Source organism: Anas acuta, chromosome 1, assembly GCF_963932015.1.
Source record: "Anas acuta chromosome 1, bAnaAcu1.1, whole genome shotgun sequence".
Classification (NCBI taxonomy): domain Eukaryota; kingdom Metazoa; phylum Chordata; class Aves; order Anseriformes; family Anatidae; genus Anas; species Anas acuta.
In genome coordinates, this window is record NC_088979.1 from 71,044,731 (window position 1) to 71,068,295 (window position 23,565).

The 23,565-nt window shown below is 40.3% G+C and overlaps 1 protein-coding gene across 2 annotated transcripts in view; it reads right to left on the reverse strand.

Moving 5' to 3' along the window:
* DHRSX (dehydrogenase/reductase X-linked) overlaps positions 1–23,565 on the reverse strand; it is a 212,019-nt gene that overhangs the window by 7,553 nt on the left and 180,901 nt on the right. For both annotated transcript variants that reach the window (XM_068682180.1, XM_068682179.1), the window contains exon 7: positions 22,359–22,566. In XM_068682180.1, coding sequence (XP_068538281.1) covers positions 22,359–22,566 — 208 coding nt within the window. The remainder of the gene's footprint in view (positions 1–22,358; positions 22,567–23,565) is intronic.

A 23,565-nucleotide genomic window follows, 5' to 3' on the forward strand; every position in this document is an offset into this window, starting at 1 on the left:
AGCTTTTTAAACATAAATAATTCATGACTATTCTGGGAAAGAGTGAAGGTTTTCCCTGAGCATCCTAGCAGAAGATGCTGTACAAAACAGAAGCAGAAATAGCTGGCAAACAGACACAAGGGGTATCGAATCCTGAATATCTCGTTCCCTTCCTATTGAAACTAAATTTCCTGGAAAGACATTTCCAAAAAAAATCCAGTACACAGAGATCCTGATGAGGATCATCTTCACATCAGCTCTTATGTAGGTGGCTGAGAAGCCTGGAGACAAAGTAGCACACAGAAGAAAGAAAACATCCCCAGCAGAGTGCAGGGGTCAGCCTTTTGCTCAGGGAGCCCAGGAGCAAGCAGGCATGCAGGCTTCAACGTCTGATTTCCAACAAATCTTCTGATGGAAGCGTTGGTGGAAGGTTTCATTTTGGTTTTGTGTCAGTCTGATACTTTCTGAGAAATCTCTTTTGCTGGAAAATTGCCAAGCAGCTCGACTCTGAAGCCCTAGAATGGCTCTTCTGTCAGACTCAATACATGAGCAAAGGTTTACCAAGGACAGCAGCAGCTACAGCTCTGAGCCTGCCTCTTCCAAAGCAGCTGCTCCAGTCTGAGCAGGACCTCTCTTGTGCCATCTCAAATAGCATCAGATGCTTATGTTATCAGGCAGCTGAATGAAACCCCTGTTGGCTGGCCAGCTTTCTGGGCCCCATTGAAGAAATCTCCATTGGCTTCAAATGTCAGCTTCAACGCTGAATTCACTTGCAGATGTCTAAATGCACAAAAATAAATTTACATCTTAATTTCAAACTGAATCTCACACACTTAGAAGTGCTACATAACCCCAATGATTTGAGTGGGAGTGTTTTTTGATCCATACTCTGCATTTTCTAAGCTTCTGAAATGAAGGACTAGACGAATAATGTTTAGTTTTAGGCAATTTTCAAACAGAAGCAAGTACTCAACTTCTCATGACTGCATTTGAGCAGGGAGTTGAAGCTTCAGGTCAAAGTCATTAATCATAACTGAATCCTTTGTTCATTTTGTCAAGCGCATTGAGGAAGTTTACTTTGCCTGCATGTTAATTCCTAAGCTCGCTTCACAGCAGACAGCAAGGTCTTCAAAGACAGAACTGAGATATCACTGCAGCTACTCAAGTTACATTACACTTGTTACTTCACTCAGCTCTGTAATAGTAAGCAAAGTTTGACAGATAGGACCCTGTTGCCCCAGGCATTGTACGAACATCCAGTCAGAGACAGCCACTTGCTGGAAGAATTTTCTGTCTAGGTCTAAATAAAGGCAGGCAACAACAGGAGGAAAAAGCCAAGGGAGTACACAGACTTCACAAAATGCTGAAGCCGCTTCTGGGAGCATGGCAGTCTGTCTGGAAGGCAGGTGATGCCCAGGAGCTACCTTCTGCTTAGGACACCTGACTTAAATCACTCAGAATCATCCTGGGTACCTTCACATAATCTGGCATTTTCTATATTAACTGTATTCACAGACAGGCAAAGTGATTTACTGGTCAGGAGAAGAGATGAAGAAAGACAGCTGGCCTCCTAAATCCCAATCCTGATGCTTTTTGCATGAGGCTGCTACTCCTTCTCTGTGGTTGTAAAGGGAAACACACAATTTCTTTGTTTACCACCACTTCTATGGCCATAATTACAGTATCATGTGAGCAATTCAAAATTATCTTCTTCATTCCTAGATGTAGACTGATCTATCATTAAGTAAGAATACTTAATTACAGCTTAGTATTCATGCTAGAAATACGCTAAGGAACCATCTTGTTATTTTTATTAGCTATTCAAGGCTTTAATTCTGCTGAATTTTGAACTATTACTATCTGAGAAATATAAACTGGAATGTACGACTGCTCCTCCCTCCAACAAAGCTTGTACAGAGGCAACCTCTTTGCTAGGTAGTGGCTGGAACATCTGCCTCATTTAATAACATGTAACCAATTTCTTTTAGTTGAAAACACGATTTAAATTTGAATCTAAATGTAAATGGATCAAAATTAAAGAGGACTTAAAACAACCATCAACCATGAAAGCTTTAGAGCTTTCCTTCTCTGAAGCATTATCTCGTGCCAGTACATGGGTCATCTTTAGTTTGCTGAATTCTTTCAAATGATGCCAATTTTTAGGAAACACCGAAAAGCACACAGAAGTATTTACGTTTGAAATGGTAGCTGCCTTGTTACCAGACGCAGACAGTGAGAGAAGTGTCAAGGCTTCAGATGCTGAAGATGATGGTCCTGAGTGCCCATACATGCAAAAAAAATTTACTTTCTTACCTGCAGGCTCATGCAAAGTAAACAAAGGTTTTATGTATAAGATATGGCAACTTCTCGTTTGTAAACCCTGACCATTATCTTTAACCATTTACTGGCTGTTTAACATTGGACAAGCTGACACCTATCACCAATTTCACAACTTTTTTATCAGGAATGTTTTGGTGGCTTTTTTGTTTGGTTGGTTGTTTTTTTGTTTGCTTGTTTTTAATGCTTACGAGCACTCTGGACAGGAGTGGAACTCCTGATTATTTAGAAGATAACCACAATATAGAAAATCTTTACAAACTATGACGAGATCAAAAGGTGTAAGACTGTACAGAGCCCAGAAGAAATGAGATAATCCCAAATTACCCAGGCTAGCAGATATATCACAGGCTGTTCTCTGTGGAAGCGGTACAGAAGAGTGCTGTGCCCAGTCTGACTGCAGCAGCCTGGTTATAGGGGGAGGTAGGGCAGGGGTCTCACAGGACTTCTGCCAGTGCCCCACAGCTGTGGTTAGTGGGTGCAAATCCTTCCTTCCCAGTAGAGGACACTTCTCCAGAAGTTGTCACAGGCTTGAATCAGGCAGGCCTAGTGCTTGTGCTGGCAAAGATGGGGACCAGAAAAGGTAAAGTGCACAGACTGACCCAAAGTGACTACAGGGTGCATCAACAGCGTGCACGATGAAGAAAAAATACCTGGGAAAATTGGACAAATTAAAGCAAAAATAGACTTCAGCCCAAATTCTCACATTTGTGTCACAGTGTCTGGCCAGCTGGCATGAAATACATCCCACAAGGGTGTTCTGGGCTTATGTGGCCAGGTTTCGGGAGCAAGGGGGCTGCAGGCTGGCCTCTGTGAGCAGAGCCCAGCAGCTGCCCCGTGTCAGAGCAGAGCCCGCTCCAGCCAGCTACAAAAAGGACCTGCTGCTGGCCAGAGATGAGCCAGGGGGCGACACTGGGTGGGCCTCTGGGAGAGCAGGGTTAACGAAGGGGAAAAAAACTCATGGGCAACAAACAGCAGCTGGGAGAGAGGAGTGAGAAGCGGCCCTGTAGACCCCAAGGTGAGTGCAGCAGGAGGGCAGGAGGTGCTCCAGGCAGGCAGCAGCAGTTCCCCTGCAGCCTGTGCAGGGAGAGGCCCCTGGTGGAGCAGGCTGTCCCCCTGCAGCCCATGGGTCCCACATGGAGCAGATCTCCACGCTGCAGCCCCCCCGTGGGTGGAGGAGCCCACATGGAGCAGGTGGATGTGGCCTGGAGGAGGCTGCGGCCCATGGAGAGCCCCCACAGGAGCAGGGGGTCTGGGGGGAGCTGCAGCCTGTGGAGAGGAGCCCACGCAGGAGCAGGGATCTGGGGGGAGCTGCTGCCCACCTGTGGGGGACCCGTGCTGGAGCAGTTTGCTCCTGGGGGATGGATGGACCCTGTGGGATGGAGCCGTGTGGGAGGAGTTCTTGAAGAGCTGCTGCCTGTGGGCAGCCCCCGCAGGCTCAGTTTGGGAAGGACAGCATCCCGTGGGAGGGACCCCGCGCTGAGTGTGAAGGAGAGGAGGAGACAAAGTGTTAGGAACTGACCACAGCCCCCATTCCCCATTGCCCTGCACCACTCAGGGGAAAGAAGTGAAAAAGGGTGGATCGGAGGAAGGTGTTTTTAGTTTGCTTTTAGTTTCTCACTGTTCTAGTCTGTTGGAAATAGACAATAAATTACATTAATCTCATTATGCAGAGTCTATTTAACCCGTGATGGCAATCGGTGAGTGGTTCCCCTGTTCTCATTTCAACCCAAGAGCCTTTTTTCATCATATTTTCTCTCCCTGTCCTTTGGATGAGGGAGAGTGGGGGTTCTGCATGGAGCATCTGGGGCCACAGAGGCAGCATAGCTCTGCATCCAACAGAGCTCCTGTGCAGAAAGTGAGACATCACCTCTGTCTGGCTGCAAGAAGCTTCACGCAGATCTTCAAATAGGACTGTCCATGCCCGACTGGTGTGGGCTTCTGTTTTCAGAATAGTTAGCATGTTTAAATGATAGTTTTACAATATTTTCCAAGCTGAGAAGTAGAAAAGAAACAGAAAAAGCCCAGACTGGAAGCAGAGAAGAGTAGTGAGGAGGGAAGGAATCTTATTCTGCAAATTGATGTTTCCTATAATTCTAGTTCCTGGCAACTCCAGCATTTAACCTGGAACAATAAACTGAAAAAAATATATATAATAAAGGGGGTTATTTTATGTCTGTCCTGAGTGATATATTCCAAAGATGGAAAACAAGAAGAGTAGATTTACATTCTACAGATATTTGAGTAAAAGAATGCAAATAGGTGAGAGTGACTCAGTTTTTCTAACCCAATCTTTCTGACAGATACAGTAAACAGAATCAGTCAATAATTACAGATTATACATCCTCTGTTTTGATGAAAAAATGTGTCCAATAAGTTCGAGGTACTTCTGTTTCAGTAATAAAATCCTTTAAAAAATGACAGTTCATTTCATTTTAATTGCACTCATCTTTCACCTGAAAGCAGCTTGTAAAAATGTAAAGCATTAGTCATCTCATAAACAAAACTACCATTTCCCATTTTCTATCAGAACAGGATGCATGAAATCACAGATATATTTTGAAGCCATACAATTATGGAGATGTCTACGTAGCTTATCCTCTCGGTTGCCCAAGAGAAGCACTAAATTTAAAGGCAAAGGCTATATTCAGTTGCAAATCAACATATCTGAATGCTTGCTAACCCACCAGAATCAACCTGCTTTTAACAAAATAACTAAAAAAGCAAATGCAAGGGAAGACTGAATTTGATTATTCAAATCAAACCTTTTGTTGTGTGTGTCTGAAAGTGGGTTTAAGCTCTGTAAATGGTTTTGTTTAAATCAATGCACCCCGAGGCTCCTTACAGTATGCCAAAGAACCTACTGATGGCTTAAATTGAGAAGAGACCAAAAGAACGTGTATAACTTTAGACATGCAAACAGTGCCATTGGTTTCGGTGAGATTAGTCATGTTTCTAAAATTATGTCAGACAAGATCTGAGGCATCGTATCTTTACTATAGAGCTCATTATAGACAGAGCAAATGCAAACCTTCAGCTATCCAAATGCTTCCTAAGGTCTGAAATGGAAGCAGAAAACTTCCATCTTGAACACAATTTCTTAGGAGTTTAAATCCACCACGTTTAATCAGCCAAACAATCTGAAAGAAGGGAAGGTTAGTACTTGTGTTAAAGAGGGAGCTGTTAGCCTGGGGAGCCTTTGTATTAATTTACAAAAGGGAAGAGAGGAAAAAAAGAAAATAAAGCAGTTCTTAGCAGTGGAACAAATAAAGGAAAGCTGGGAAGTGGGATGAACTAAAAAGTGCTAAGACAGATTTTTACTATCCACTGAAGTTGTTATTTTTAATATCCATATTTACTTCTAAGGTGTTTTGTAAATCTTCATTAAGGTAGCAGATGGAGCCACTAATTTGTGAAAAATGTCTTCCCTGGAAAAGCTAGGACTAGATTTGCTACCACAAATGGTCCTTCCCATGTTCCTGTTTCTTTTGCCAGATGAAGAACGTCATAGAAGGACTGACGTGTTTACATACAGGAGATAAGGTTTACCCCAGTCCTGTGTCAGGGACTAAACCTTATGTGTGGCTCATGTCACAGGGAGAATTGGTTCAGGTTCCAAAAATGAGATTCATAGCCTGTGGTCAAATCCCACAAGCTGAAGGAGAAAAACTGAATGAAAAACTGGAAAAAAAAAAAAAAAAAAAAAAAAAAAAAAAACATGTAATCCCTTCAACATCTAAAGCCTTTCTCCAGCCTGCCATTAAAAAAAAAAAAAACAAAAAAAAAACTTGAAGGGCAAGAATTTAAAAAAATCCCCAGAATCTTCCTGCAAATCTTCATATTTCTTTCATTTTCAGATAGCTCTGTCTCTGCAGACAGCTTCGGACTAAGCTTTTGATACCAGACTGATTAAGGGCATGGGCAGTTTATGGCCTGGGATACTATACAGAATAACCCAGAGACTTTTACATTTGCAGAATTATCAATAGCCAAAATAACACACTGAGAATTAACCTTTTCATTTTATTAAGAGCCCCAGGAGAGTTTCTCTTGTGCTTGTATACACCAGGCTTTCTGACTAAAAGGTTAGAGCAGTTGTTTAAAGTGGGAAACAAACACCGTGAGGTTTTGTGGTTCAATAAATACATGCTACGGACTCATCTGGTGTTGAAGTAATTCGCTTTGTTTAGGGAGCTCGTATTGAACTCTGCTCTTTGGTAATGCCATTTTGCTATACGCACACATCTGCCTTGTGATTCCAATCGATGAGCCATCCCTGCTCGTGCACGGTGATGCGCCGCAAACAACGATGCTCCAGATTATGAAACTTGTTTTCCGGGAAAATTTCCAGATGAATTAATGCAGAACTGTGCTGTGGTCTGGTAGCTGCTTTTAACTCCCAGAAATAAAGGCTGAGGTCTGAGCAGAGGCTCAGGCAGCCCTGCCCCAGCCCTCTCCTGTGCTTCCCGCGGCTCGCTTAAAATTCTGCTCTTCCCCTGCAAGTCTGCACAGCTCTGCAGCCGCCTATTGTTATTTAATACGTGCTCCACCACGGAATTGAATTGTTCCAGTCGAGATTAGGGCTCTGCTTCCCGGGTGGTATGCAAAACACGTCTGCAGTCTAAACTTCCACCCATTTCTCCGCCTGCCCTTTCCTTGTGCCCTGCGACAGCCTGGCAGGCAGCCTCAGCCATGGCACGTTGCATGGCTGGTGCGCGGGCTGCAGGACGGCAGCGTGAGCAGGGCTGATGGCAGGGTGCAGGCACCCTGAGCTCTTGCCAGCATCCCACCCGCATGCAGTGCCCTTCCCTGGGTGCACAAGCTGCTTTGGCAGCTCGAGGGATGAGCTGCAGAGCCTGCTTTGCTCTGCAAACTTCTGGTGAGCCGATGTGACCGGTTTTTAGTCCCTGAGCTCAGTAAGGGAGCCATGATTGAGAAGCATGAGATACCCCATCAGCAAGTACGCTTTTTATATAGAAATAATCTAAACATTTGTTTTTTACCAGTTGTTCAAACTCCTTAGTGACCAAAACATAACTGACCTTTACTTTTAAATGTGTGCTCAATAAAAGAGGATTACAGTTGTTTGTGAACTTTGCAAAGTCTGTAACATGGCTGGGGGGAAAAAAACTTAATTTATATTTGTCTAATCCCTAATAGTTGCTGACAGTCTGTGAAACAAATAGTTTTAATTATTTTCTCCTTGCTGAATCTCAGGACTCATCATGTAGCCAAAAAATAACATACTACTAACCAGTGAGATTAAAAGGAGAGTCATGTAGTAGGAAAAACAGGAAATTACATTAACAGTAAACAGCGACAAATATGTCCATCTTATTGCAGCACTGTCGTCAAGGAGCAGAACATTTACAACCTCCATTAAAAGCAAAACAAAACAAAACAAAAACATCCTTGAAGACTGTTGCATTTATCCTGGGACTTACGGCTGTTGAAAATGTCAATAGGGTCTGTAGAATAACACCCCAAAAAACAACTACAGACACCCTTCATTTATTAATGAACAACGTACAGAGCTTATGCACTAGTATAAAACAAATGCTGTTTATTTTTTATTGGAACCATTGATGCTTGAAAATTACTATACAGCTAATCAATAGGCAATGGCTTTACCTCAGAAATAATGCCTCACTGAGTAAAAAAAAAGGCTGCAATTCACAATCAATTATTGACACCATGCAGCGCATGAATCAGTGCCCACAAGAAATCTGCACCTTATTTAATATTAATTAAACAGTAATATTTGCCTTTTTCCTTTGTCCCAGCATATTCTTTCCTGCATCACTGTGAATATATTAAAGGCTAGCTCTTACCTAAGACATTTGCCAGCCACAACATCATCAAGACCTCACCTCTCATAGGCCTGGAATATCCCTTCAGGACTTCAAATGTATAAAGTCTCCCTTATTTGCTTTTCAGTAAGCATAGGTGTTAATGCTCAGTGTAACTGGGAGTGCACGGAATGGCTGGAGCTGGGGGTGCCCCAGTGCTTGCTGAGGTCTCCTGGGGAGATGGATGTAGCACCAGCTCCTACAGCCAACTGGTGAATTCCCACTGGACTCATCCTCTCATCACAGCCCTTTGCCTTGCTTTTATCTCCGTGCATGTGTACAGCCAGACCCAGTCCAAGGAACAAATCAGGCTTCCTCTCTGGAGGAAGGGACACACACACAAGGGACAACATTTCAGACCTATTTCTCACGTGGAGAAATGAGCTCCCAAGATTCACAGCGCAGGGGAGAAGGTGGCTTTCCAATACCCTCCCTGTCTCGCATTGCCCTACTTTTTTGAGTCATGGGCATTTTGAGACATGGCTGGTTTATGGCCTGAAATGTTCTACCTTTTCTTTAGTTTCTAACTGCAAATTAGTGTGCATACCCCAGAACAAATGTCTGTTCTTTATTTTGAAAATGAATAAACAACTTCACGCTCGCCATCGTAACTGAGCTACTCCAACATCTGACAACAGTTACAAGCAGCATCTGATTTGAGGGAGAGACTTTTCAAAGGAATAAATACCCAGCTGCAAATAGAAATCATATTTGGATAGCTTACTAACGATTCATACCAACTCTGGGTGGCTTGCTAACAACGTTTCAGAAGAAAACATCAATATTTTTAAACATTAATATAATAAAATGGAGAAAATAAATTTGGTTCTTGAAAAATGAGACAGATTCTTCATCTAGTCCAAATTAATATTATGAAGAATTTAAAAATATCCATAGATGACCACAACAGAAAAATAAATAAATAAATAAATTGAAAACAGCACTGACATACACATTCTTACAGAAAATATCTCCCTAAGCAAAAATGGATTCCCAACTTTAGTATGCTCTTTACCTTCATCTCTGAAAATGTTAGCTCATTTCAAAAACGTTCACTCTTTTTCTTGTTTTTTTCTTTCATTAGGCAAGTATGAAAAATAACAGAAACAAGACAAAAGATTTTTCCCAGCATACACCTCAGCTGCAAGTAGTGCAGAGTTGCTCACACTCACAGACTTTGCTATTGCACAAAGGAGAAATTATAATCTAGACAGTTCTCTGTCCTGTTGTAGCTGCTTCTACATTAAATACATACTAATGTAACTATTTAAAACATATAAAGGGCGAAGGAGGTTCAATGAAATGGAAGTGAGAATATATCCCAGAATGTATTTATATTCTTTAAAAATAAACTTTAAAAATTTATTTATGGTGTGAAGAGCAGGAAAGGAAGCTGCTATCCCAAAGCTTGTCAGCCAGACAGCACTGCAGTGCCCACCCCCACGTTTCCAGTTTAATTCTGAGAAAAGGTTACTATCATCGATCATGTTCCATGCATTGTCAGAAAACCCAGCCCTACATATTTTATCATTAAGGAGCTCCACTGAAGAGGTTCTTTAAACACTTGCAATGGAGGTTAGCTGACTGCTTGCCAGCTGCACCGTAGCTTTGTCCTTTCTTCCAGTACTAAAGTATGTTAACCAGAGGATAATTGCAGGGGTTCTCATCCATAATCTACCCTGACAACAATAAACATCAGATCATATGCAATGATTTTGCAGTCTTAAAAAACATTCAGCATTTTGTATTTTGTTAAAACAACTAATCTATCTTTTCTGGAAAAAAAAAAAAAAAAAAAAAGTATTGCAGGTGACTGAAATTAAGAATGAAAGATTATTTAAAACCACATGATAATGTATGCATAACTTGAAAAGCTACAATACGCCTTGTTTTTGTTTAGCATATGACCAAAAAGTAAATTATGTTTTATTAATATAGTTTTGTATGTTATAAGGTTCTGTACTTGAACACAATTGATATATTAACATGACAATTACCTTCAAAGATTTTAGCAAAGGGACTCCAAAACATGAGAGGAATCCCAGGCTCCCACATTTTAGATACATCTATTTTCCTATGATGAAGGCATTATGTAACTGAACTAAGAAAATACTTAAAGCCTGCTAATACCTGCCATCAATAGAAGTTTTACAGACATATATGCTGACACTGAAAATATGGAAAGACAAGCAATGAAGTTACATGCGCTTGCTTAACAAAAATACCTTTAATGTATCACACATGAAAATAATGTGTTTTTTTTTTGTTGTTGTTGTTTTTTATTATTCAAGAAAGCCATTTGCACAAAGTGCTTGTTGGTACAAATTATCCAGAAATGAGATGTTCTTTACTAGAGAAACTATGCACTGTTTACTAAATCCTTGAAGTGGCAAAAAACATACATCTTTGTGACATGATTCGTATACAGACATTTCCATCATAAATATAAGAGAAACCCTGTGGGCTGCTGACAGCAATGAGAAGTGAATGAGAGATTACTGAAACACAGCTAAATTTAGGGCAGCTTAAGAGACCTGTGTTTCAGTTCACCACACCATTTATTTCTTGACAGCTCAAATTTTTGGTATAATCCAAAGGATTTATTTTTAAAGCTTTTTCTTTCTTTTTTTTTTTTTTTTTTTAAGGGCATCCGTTCAGATCAGAGGGCAACAATTTAACTCAGTAATTTGGAGCATTAACACATTTTAGCTATCATAATGAATCCATGATCTGCAGTTTGCAGTAGGTCTTACTCTCACATTTGAAGGACGTGCCCGAGTCCATGAACCCAACTTTGCCCCTCTAAACTACCATATCAAGGTTTAAAAAGAAGTCAACAAAACTAAAAATAAGTCGACCTCTTTTTCTTTTTTTTTTTCAAATTTTAAAATATGCAGTATATCTTTTACATGACAAAACTATGGCAAGTAGCAGTGCAAACACCAGTTCAGATGAAGCAGACTTGCCATTACCAAATAGGAACATGAAGAATACCTCTCTCTTGCTCTCAGACAAAATCCTGAACCAAACTCTCTGCTCTGGCTGTTTTAGGAACACAAATACTTGGCATGCAAACCCCCGCTAGTCTAGTGTGGACGCTGCCAGTTGGAGCACCTCATCTGACTTTCCGCAGGGCTACAAGCCATCCCAGACTTCATCTGGGTACTTCTCAAGGGTACTTGAGACAAGAACCAGTCAGTCAGGAAGGCACAAGGGGAAGCCATAGTCTCTCATAGAGGTGTCATCCCCTACCTCAACCCTGGCTGCTTGCATTAACCCAGACTAAAGATTAACAGAGTACCTACACCATCTCTATAGCTCTGTTTTCAATTCAGACAGGCTTAATTATTTTTTTAATAGCATTCACAGCTTTCTTGACCAGAACAATCAAGGATCTCATTTTATTGAAGGCTCTTCAGTCTGACCCATAGTCCTATATTCGCTTTCCTCCTATACCCAAGAGTCAGCACTGTTGGAAGCACAGTTCATCAGCAAGCAACCCAAAGAGCTATTTACAAAGGCAAGTAAAAAAGGTGGAGGGGAATGCAACAAGTGGCACACCTCCATCAAAAATGTTGGTAAAGAAGGATTTCCTGGGCATTCAATATCTTCAAAATCAAAATGAATGTTTGTTGAGTAATCTTCATTTATGGACACTTTTACTGGATTCCCCATTTCTATATATCCTTCATCATGGAAGAGAAACAGATAAACCTAAGGAAAAAAAATGGATTCAGAACAAGAAATGGGAAGTCAGAAGGAACAGGGTACACCAGGGACCTCTTGGAACACTTCTGCTCTCCTCATAGTGCTGTCTTGTCTTGACAAAATGACAAAATAAAAGCAACCTCACTCTCAATCATTTTGATTAAAGGGTATTGACAGACATCATGATGTAACTTAAAAATGAACATTAAAACAAAACAAAACAAAACAAAAAACACAGAACACCGTGGTTGCATATAATTTCTACAGAGCTACAGGGTAGAACTAAAATCAACACACAAAAGTTGCGTTATTTTTATAATGCTGGTACCATCTTGCTCAATGTCTAGAAAGCCCAATGAGTCTAATGCTGCAAATGTTTTCCCAACCGGAAGAGCATGAGACAGATTTTACATCACGTGTACTATTGCTGCTTCTGAGCATTGGAGGTGCTTTGCAATTCTCTTGGTTCCTCTAGGTAAACTGGTGTGTAGTGACCTGGAGACAACAAATCCAGGTACGTCAGAGCAAACACATTTTATATTTTATCACTTTTTAAAAAGCTGGAAATAGATGAGTCACCAGCAATCTGACTTTGACCCAGTGCTGTGCAGAGTGCATTGAAACTCTCACAGGAGAAGTTATAAAGCCAAGGTACTAAGTGCTGAATGTATATAAAATAGTATTAACAGTGCAATTATATTTAGAAAAAAGACCGTGTAAAAATCCCTGCTTCCTGCCTTCCAGATCTGCTTCCTGAATGGATTTCAAGCATCAGCAGAATCTAGCATTATAAACATTTGAAGTACTTACTGCCTCTGGAGACCTGCAGGCCCTCTAAAGGGATTAGGGTTTAGTGTATCTGTGCCAGTCTTAATCCACTTCTCCATAAAATAGGCATATAAAATAGGACACATGTGCCACAAACCTAAACCAGGCAAAAAATATAAAAGGGCAGCCCAAGATCAAGGAAAACCCTTAAGGAGCAGGAACAAACATGTAAAATGCTTTACATAAGGACAGTACTCCACACAGAAGATGCAAAGTCAGATCAGGTAATCCTTGCTACAATAGTACAGGACAAAAATGAGACCTGGATGCTCTTAGGTTTGGGCATTATTTACTTGTTTAGCAGGTTCTGATCAGCAACACTTGTGCAAAGCCACTGATGAAGTACCAAAGTTGTCACAGAAGTCATCCACTTACATGCAAAGGAAAATGGCGACCTAAATTGTTGTCGATGGTCATGATGCATGAGAGTGGTAATAACTGAGTACCCCTCTGAGAAATGACCAAGCTGCATTCATGGGTTAGGCAGTCATAAAATTTACCTTGCACCTGGGTAATGCACAACCCTGACAGAAAAAAATAAACATGCCACCCCACGGTGCCTTTTTTATGTTCATTTTCAGAGCAGATCCACTTGTCAAAATATACTCATAGTGTGTAATTTTGTTTTCAACACTCCAAGCTCCAAAAGCAACAGGACAGCTTTTCTCTCTCTACATTTTTAATCATCTTAGGATAGTTTGCGACAAGTGGCAGACGCTTTGGAAGACTGCATTTTGCATCTCAAGAGCTTGGCAGGCAAAAATACCGAATAAGTCAATCAATACTGCTCTCCCTTCCTGAGACACATTCAGCCTCAGCATGCCGTTGCTGGCTGCAGGGACTCAAGGCAGCGGGAGAGCACAATGCTGCTTCCAGCAAAGGCATGGGGACACAGGGCTGCCAGCTACAAGGCACCAGCTTTGGCCCCTGCTATTCATCAGGGAAACAATATATATACTAAATTGGATAAACTATTAGTAAGGTGGTAAGTAAAGCTTGTAAATTGGTGGTGGCAAGCTCCGAGACTTTGGAGAGCACATAAGAGATACTGGGAGCAGACCAAATATTTTCAAACTGTCTGAGACTGGGACCAGTAGCATCACCTCCTTACTGTTCCAGGGACAGGAAACTAGGGTGGTGTGACAGGGCCAAACAAATACCAGAAAAATTCCATCCTTTAAAAGCTGTCCAAGTTCATTCTTGTGTTATTGCATATTGCACAGGTTTCATCCAAATCCTCTTCTGCCTCTCCTCTGTGTTCGCCACAGAGTGCCTGACACGTGAAAACGAAACTCGTGTCTTCACTTCCACTTACCTGCACTGGGGCAGCAGCAAACAAATGCGGTCATTTTCCCTGACGAGACTCGCAGACCCAACAGCAATTTCAAAGTTCAAATATGTAATAATCTATATAAACTACTAACTCTGGAAAGATTGTATTAGTAGATTGTAAACATGCCACATCTAAGATCAAGCTCCTTCTAGAAAAGGGGGGCTACAGCCACTTCTCCAAAGTCCCTTCTTAATTTCACCTATTAAAATCCACAAAATCATACATATTTACCTGAGAACATTATAGGAATAAAATGAACCATGTGAACAATATCTTGCACTGTCTCAGTATCCTTTCTAAAAAGCAAACACTGATGTTTGGGGATGGCAATTACAGTTGTGTAATTACAATCTTTACTAAATCTTTTCTGAAGCCAGAGTTACTCAAGTGACTTCTGAATTGAGACTTTTCAAAATTCACAAACCAGGTGCTGGATGATCCTGTTTATTTAAAAATTTGTTTTGCTATTTCTAGTTCTTTTTCAATAGTTGATGCTTTTTGCTGTCCATGGTTCACTCTTTTACATTTCTCGCTACATACATGACACTATTATGGGTACCTGTGTAACTACCCATTTAAATGTATGCCAATACCTGTGTGATAAATAGTAGAGGCACAGAATGGATCATAAACAGATATGAGAAATACATTTCATAAGCAACTGGGATTACCTCATCTGTGGCTGCCCACGAATACATTTATCACTTATATGGGAAATTGTCTCATACTCCAAACACCTAGGTGTTGCCATTTGAAAAACCAACTTGCTTACAGATTATTTCTTCTCCAGATACGTGAACACGCCTTTCAGTTCCTACCCTCTTTTGCACACAGCTAAAACCACACTATCTTCTAGTGTTCTTTACTCTCTGCTTTTTAAAGGATGACAGATTTAATGTCCTGTACCTTGGGATAGGCCTAATCTTAATTAACTTAATACTTTTATACAGCAGAAATGTCTACAGCTGAGCTAGTCACCAGAGGACCCATTTGCAGTTCACAGGCACTCCAAGGACGTAATTCATCTCTCAATTGTAGATATTTATCTTGGGATAAGACAGACCCAGTACTAGGAGTGACTCCAGTGTTTGTATGGAGATCACTGGAGGGAGATCTCTGCTATGGGCATTCATGCCTAGAATTATGGAACTCTAGGCTCTGTCAGAGGTGGCTTCCTGGCAGAGATGCCTTAGCCCACAGGAAAAGGGGAGGTCTGCAGAATGTGTCATTTCTGTCAATCTTTGAAAGCTTGGGATAAGTATTAAAAAGTGTCTATGTTCACATAAACGTTTCCTTACTTTACATTGAAAGGTTTTATCTGTCTCCTTGCATTACTGGTAAGTTAAGGAGTTTCACATTCACATGCCTTTGGTGGAAAGGCATGGTTGTAAATCTCCCAAACACTCCTAAAATTATTTTTTTCTGTAGTAAGTAGGGGCTTAAGGTGATGGGGCTTCACAATATAAATTTTTATCAGCATTGTTTCATTATACATGTAGATGTAACAAACTCACAATAAACAGAACATTAAGGAATTTAGGAAGGTCATCCCTAGAGAAATATTAGCTGAAACGTTGGATGTGGTGCTTAGGGATATGGTTTAGTGGGTGACATTGGTGGTAGGGGGATGGTTGGACCACATGACCTTGGAGGTCTTTTCCAACTTCAAAGATTCTATGATTCTATGATCTATAATGCATACCACATCTGGTGGTAAGCTCTCCATGTATATATATATATATGAATAAGCACTCCTACAACCACCTCCTCTGCATCTCCTTTTAGTGATCTATTTTAAATCTGCTGCCCACCCACACTACCAGTGGCAGGATTTTCCAGGGCAAGCCAGTGGTCATTCTCCTTAAATCAGTGTTATGTTTTTTTTTTTTTTTTTTTTTTTTTTGTGGTTGTTGTTGGTTTTGTTCTGTTTTGTTTTTTGTTTGTTTATTTTTCTAATTTGGAAGAGTGAAACTGTCTGTAACTCCTCTTCCTACTCTTGCTGAAGGGTGCATTTTGGTGTGGCTGGGGTGGCCCCCTCTCTCTCGCTCCTTCTCCGTAGAGAGGTATCCAAGAGATGCTCTGATGAGAAAGGTTACTAACTAGCTTGCACTCTGCTGCCAGTGGGCTCAAGTTTCAAACACCACTCTGTTACCTGGCAGAAGGTAAACAGAATTTTAATTATGCTGTAATGGAGGTAGAACTTCCCGGGTGTCTAAGGGAGAATTACAGTAGTGGAAGTCTGTGTACAGTGAGATTTATGAGATGAACGGCCCCTAATTATAAAGATTATGATTGAAGAGTGAAAGTCTAATGGTATAGCTGAAATTTCAAGATTTTCCCTAATTCCCCAATCTTTCAACCTCTTTTTTTTTTTTTTTTGAGACCTTTACATTAAAGGTTTTGTGGTTTGCTTCTTTTTAACTGATTAGAATCAGTACCAAGTCCCTGACATGTATTTGGTCCACAGCAAATTACCTTTCTATGTTTGTTCCATTTTTAACAATACATCTAACTGAGAATAGAATAACATACAAACATATTAACTACATACAAAGGAAAGTACTACCAAGATATGTTAGCAAGGAGTAAACTGACAGAAAATGTCTTCCCTAGCTAACTGTGGGTTCTGACTATGAAAATAGTTACAGGTTACAAGACGACATGTTCTGATGTGCTAATCCTGGTTAGGCTCACATATTTACACAATTAATTAACTGCTTACTTACTGTTTCCCCATTACAGCAAGAGTATTTTTTTAACTCTTTTGGATACAAAATGAATTATTTTCAGATAGAATGAAAGAATTTGCCAGAGTTGTCAAGTTAAATCAATAATCTTTTACCACACAGGAGTTAGGGATAAAACCTTTCTCACATAATACAAATACCCTTTTTCAGTATGCTCCTTGCCTGCTGGTACAAATCTATCACAAAATTTCAGTCACTTACAATTCCAGAATTTTCACTCCAACAATTGTATATAGTGCACGTGTAGATTTTTACATAGTGCATGGCGTAGATTTACCCTGTGTTACTTTAAACTGTTTTCCAAGCTAAAAGGCATCAATTCTGAAGGCAGAATTAGACATGGAAATAGTTTTCTTGTTCTGTGAACACTTTTAAAAGATGGAAGATAGTCTTCCCATTTCCCACTGACAAGGGAAAAAAAAAAAAAAAAAAAGAATCCTTTTTTCATTTTAAACCAAATGACTAAAACTGTGGGATAGGGCATGAGATGGGTCTCTGACTGTGCATACTGCTTCATGTCTAGCTTGCTCCGTGTTTTGTCCTGTTCCAACTGGCTTCTTCCAAGAGGAAACCTGGGTGTGGTTTGGGGATAGATCACTCCAGCAGCTGCTCCAAACATGTCTTTGAATGCCAGCTTCAGTAGCATTGACTCCCCCTGAAGCTCTCCAGCACAAGCCAAGCAGTTTTGCACACCTCTGTACAGCACCTTTACCCCTTCACAAGCCACACAAGGCATGCACCACAAATCTTTCACTTTCCTGCCACCAAAACAGCCTCTGGCAACCCTCAAAGTGTCTCTTACAATAAATATTCCTGCAATTTGACCTGAGAACACACAAAAAAAATAACAGTATCTTGGGATCACAGGGGAATCACAGGATCCAGTGGAGACCAGACTGTGTAGGTGTGCGCTTAGAGTCAGTCTACGTTAGAGGGGTCTAGCCCTAAATAGGACAGACAAGAGCACTCTGTGTTCCTAAGCCTTCTAATTTAACATAAATTTAACATAAGTAAAGCATCTGCCATTCCCCCTAACAGGGTGTTGAGTCTGGGCATTCACATCTAAGAAAAATAACCACATCACCAGGATTTAGTAGCTCAAAGGTAGCTTGCTCATTTTCCTTCTCAGGTGGGTCGCTCCATCTTTCCCCCTAGAACTGTTCTGTGGTTTTATGAATAATGAAATATTTATTAGACAGAAAAGAAGAAGCCCTATCGCTCTGACTACAACCTGGAAAAAAAAAAAAAAAGCATAAATCACTGTACATATATACAAAAAAGGGACCTTGTTAAAGATGAGAACTACTGGGATAAAGTGGACTGCTTCCTTCTCTCCGATTTTGACATGAATCTCAGTTTTGATCTGAAAAGCCTTTTGTAAAAATTAACCACAAATGACATGTTCCTGAAAGGAATTTTCTTTTCATGAGAAACTTCTAGACTAGCTTTACATGAGGACCACACACTCGCATGGACTGAAGATGTTGATGCTGATGAATTGCTGCTTTCAGCTGTAGAATTTAATTATTCTAGTTCTCTACAGCTGGTGTTATTGTGTGGTGATGTGTTTGTCTTCTGACACCTCAGGGAGGAGGATGAAATGAATTTTCTACATTCAGACTGCCAAAGGGACAGTTTGAATAAGAAATGCTGCAATAAGACCTGCATGACTATGTCTTCTGGCATGAATGATGAATCCGGGTTCTTTAGATCTTGTTTTCTAGCAGCACTTACAGATTGAAAACATTTCTTTAAAAACATTATAGGAAAATCACACTCAAGTTAAGCTTATTTTGACAAACAAAAGAAATGAACCAGTTTATATTGGCTGATTTCTAGCTTGTATTCTAGACTCTGCCTTTCCCTTCGCTTTTACAGGCCAGTGGGGTCACTCATCCTACTCATTTTCAGTTTGTCAGTCAATAATCACTCATATGGCACTATGTCTTTGTAAATGACAGCTGAGACAAGACCTGATGCACAGTCTTCTTCCATGATGCCTTCCTAAACACCAGTCTGAGGGAGCTGGAAGGACCGTATATATTTGATAATGACACATTCACCAAGTGTGTCATAAAGAATGTTTTAGAGAAGTTTACAATGCTGCCATGCAAGAAATGTTTCTACATCCATGGCAAAAGTACCAGATTAGTCCCTGATATTGGACATTAATGAGTCAAAATCTCAACATCTTTTTTTTTCTTTTTTTTTTTTTTTTCTGTGAGACATTTTAATTGTAACACAAGCAGAGGCCATCTGGCTTAAGAATGAAGATTCAATATCTGTAGCAGAAGCAGAAATACCTGAGAGGGAAATGGTACCTTCCCAGCTTCCAGTTTGGACAGTACCCATCACTAAAACTGGTATGTTGCACAGTTGGCTATATTGCAATTTGATGCCTGATGAATGTCTTTTTCATCTATTATTATCTTATTAATTAGTAATTGTTTACTAGTTTGAACATTATCTCTACAAAAAGATCAGTTTATGTTAAAAATTCCTAAGAGAAAACATATTCCACAATACTCTACAAAGAATCATGACAGCTTGTCAGCTTTTATTTACTGAGCAGTCATGGGGGTAGAAATCAATTTATTTTTTGAAGAATAAACATAATTTCCCTCTTGCATGTGACAGGTGCAATCTCTGTTTATTAAATATGTAGAGAAAGCATTTGAAAAATGGAAATTTAGGACAAGTACCACAATAACATTCCTGAGAAAGAATCTAGCTGAGAAAGAGCAGCACCACCACTTCTAAAGGGCAGGCATTCATTTTGCAATTTTTATGACAGCCACCTTCTCCTTTACCTTGGCCTATCTTATTTCTACAGGGTGTTTCTCACTGTATTTTGTTGGGGGAAAGCCCCCCCAGCAAACATATTTGGCAGAGGTTTTTCTGAGATATACACAAAGACCAGAAGACAATGTTTTGCAGCCCTGAGAAACTTGAGCTGTTAATACTCTGAGCAAATTATATGTACATATCGTGGCCTATTTACAAAGCTGTAGGTTTATTTGTTTAAGTATCTAAATATCTTGAAGCAGCTCTAGGGTGGATGTTGTTGAGCCGACAGCCTTGCCTGATTCACTGAGCCACCTCACCCTGCGAGAATAACCCAGCAAGAGTCAGGGCTGTGCTGTAATCCTGAGGAAGCATTTGACTTGAATGCCATGGGGACCAAAGTGTTGGCAGAAATGGATTTAAAGGTAGTAGAGGGAGGCTCTGCCACAATAATTTGGAATGAAATCAAACAACATGTTGACTGTCTCTTGAGAGAATATGAGATGATAAATCCATGATGCATTTCCTCACCGGAATGAGCTGGGATGTGTTTACTATCAAGAGCGCCAGGTTGCAGTGGGTGAAGCAATTTCCTGTGTGCATTTAGAAACCACTTTGGAATATTTCAGGGTGATAAAAGTTAGTTTAGCCAACATGATTAGAGAGATATCAGATCATTTTCACTGTGTTAGTGCTGTAATCCTAGAAGGAAGATTCATATATGTGCACTCAAGAATGAAATTCCAGGGTAGAAGAAACCCATAATGCCTACTGCCAGCTAGTATTATCAAACAGTTGCATTTTCCTGCACTTGCTTTCTTACTTCTCTCAGTGGAAACTTACCCTAGTGCATGAGACTAACACCAAACACACTAAATGACTGTTTGCAAAGGTGTTTGCACTGGACACCACATACCTACGGAATCATGTGCTCCTGAACATGAAAAATGAAGGCTAAGTCAATCCCAAACACATAAACATATCTTAAGCAGTAAGCAAAGAGTAGAAGTCAGAGCTGCAACTCCGAAGAGTATAATAGCAAAAGAGACGAGTGCTAGTAAAAGCTTCCCTCTCACTCTCCTACAGGAAAAAGCATCGAGTGTTATATAAAAATGTGAAAATCTCAGCCTTGGTAACTGAAGCATTCAGAGTACACTCCGACTCAAAAAGCAATTGATATATTTCTTTTTCAGGCAGTACACACAAAGCACTTCTATGCAAGTCAGTATATCTGTCCTTCACCTATTGCAAGGCAGTATTCCTTTAGTCTGGTATCTCATACAAAGAATACAAAATGATCAGGATTACTATTACAGCTGTAAGTATTTGACTCCCTCTTGTGATAAATCTAAACTCATTTTATGTGTGTTCAGGGACATCCCATTTAGTTTCTAAACATGGTCAGTATAATACAAAAATGTCTCCCTTGGCACACCAATAAAACTGAATGGGCTTAAGTGCTGTAAACAAGAGATTTAATTCTCACTCTCAAACACAGATTTTTTTTTGGTCAGAATTCTGTGGCTCTAGAGACAATTCTGAGCACCACCGAAACATCTACATGAAACTGTTACATTAGCAGAGTGAAGTCAGTCCAATTAAAAAGCATCACCACCGGAGACTGAGATTTAAAATAGCAATCACAAGAGGCAAAACAAGTTTAATATATACATTCTGGCAAACTATATTCTGCTTCTTTAAGAATGCATTATATACTATGAGCATCCCTATTAGAATTTTATTGCAATATTCAAGGTGTACTCAGAAGATACTATTAATTTTTTTAAATATGGGTTTATTTGCTTGCATCTTATTTTACAGCCACTCTTCCAGCCTCCAGTTTCATTTCTAAAATTAAAGCTAGAGATATTTCCATATCAAAGTTTAAAATTAATTTGCTTTGTGGAACATGCCCCTTGATCTAAAATAGTTTGTTTTAATTAGGACATTTAATTTTCTCTAATGGAATCAGGTTCCATTCACTTAATCCAAAACTACTTTCTGAAAGAGTTATAAGCAGTACATTTTCTCAGCACAAGTCTTTCTAAGGCTTGCTCACGTTAGAGCAGTGCACCTGTGCAGCTAAACTGATTTCATATTGATCTACTCACACCACTACAAAACGTTATTGAAGCTAACCTGAAATGGATTTGCCCAATGTTGGATAAGTTTTATTAAACAGCTTTATGTTTTCCAATACAGACCAGGAATAGATAATAGAAAGTCAAGTGCCATTATAAATACGTGTTAGGTTGAAAGACCCAGATGAACATTGTCCCACATTCCCAAGGACAAGTATTTGGACCTGCCCAGCATGGAGTTTGGCCAATTCCCACCAACACTTTTTTTCATTTGTACATCTTCCTTCTTTCCTTTGCCCTCTTCTCTATAACATGTTGTGTGCATGAAGACCATGCCAGATTATGTCTGCTTCTCGTAACAGGACGTACAAGACATTTCCTAGGAACACTTTGCATATTCCAGCTCCATGTTAAAATGCAATTCTACCACCATGCATGCACAAACAGAGATAGATCAGTGCAGAGATAGTTAATGCATGGGCAACTACCTGTTCAGCCACAGACACAGCGATAGGCCTTCCCTCGTCTTACCGTGAGTGTTCTCTCTCCATTTAAAATAAGCATTTGTTCTGGTGAAAGCCTGTCATTATCTATACATTAGCTTTACATTACATTAAATTAAGATAAACTCTGAAAACTTTTGCATCTCTGTGCTGATGGCATCTCTCACCATGTAGGGACATGGCAAAACAAATATGAAAAAAACGCCTACCTTTAAAAATAGCCAGGCTGTCATCCATATGGCCACTTTCACAACCCAAAAGACATGCTTGTAGAGCTCGGTATTCACTACTCCAGGGTCTACTACATTAGCAGTCACATGGCTTCCATTTGCAGTCAGAAGATGCTGTAGTCGATAGGTAAATAACACAAGGGCAAGTTTGCTTTGGGCATAGGCTCCATGGGGTGAATACGAACATCTGTATACAAGAGAGAAAGAGAGAGGGACATGCACATGAAAAAGAAATCATCAGAAGGGAAACAGAATTGCACAAGCATCCAATGTACTGCATTTGGCAATATCCAGCAAACAAATAGCTATACATTGAATCTTCACAAGAAACAGCTTACCAATAGCAGGCATGCTGTTTTCTGCACTTCTGGTGATCATTCTATCAGATACCAAGCCTGATTTATGGGGGAAAAATAATAAAAATAACATTACACAGCACCTGCCAGAATCTCTCTGTCAACCTATTTTAACTTTAAACGCTGAGGCACCAATCTGCAGAATACCATCATCTAGGGGTGAACTATTCTCCCATTCCTCACTGCCCAGTTCCCACACACACATACCCTATTCCCACCCAGTAAATCCGTGCCTCATTGTACTCCTCCTGGCTATTATTATTTGTATTGCAGCACGACCTACTAGTTCCTGATTAAGGCTCCTTTGGTGGGAACAGTGCAGATGACTAAGGCAATCATTGCACCTGTCCCAGTGACACCAGATTATACACAGCTAAAGACATGAATATAATGATGGGGCAAGGAGAGCGGCTGTCAGAGTAACCAAAGTTATGTCATATGCAGCCTTTAGAGCAAAGGTGGCTGCCTCGACCTATGCCAAACACAAGGTATAGTGAAGGCACTCAAATACCAGGAGTTACAGCAAAACATGACCTGCTGAGACTCCTGTGCGCCTCTGTACTCTGGATGCTGAATCTGCCCTTCTTTCAAGTCAAACTTTTCAGGAACTGCTGATTAGATGGGTTTCATGTCATGCAGGCAGCAGTATTTTTTTAAATAAGCAAGCTACCTCCGGGCAAATTAGCAGGTATGTCACTTAAAATGCTCCTCCCGACCAGGGCCTCAGTATCACTTCCAGAAATTCCTATGCCATGACAATTCCCTCTCATAATTACCACAGGCCTTTCATTTAACCTTTTTTTTTGATCTGCTTAGCAGAACCAAAGGTA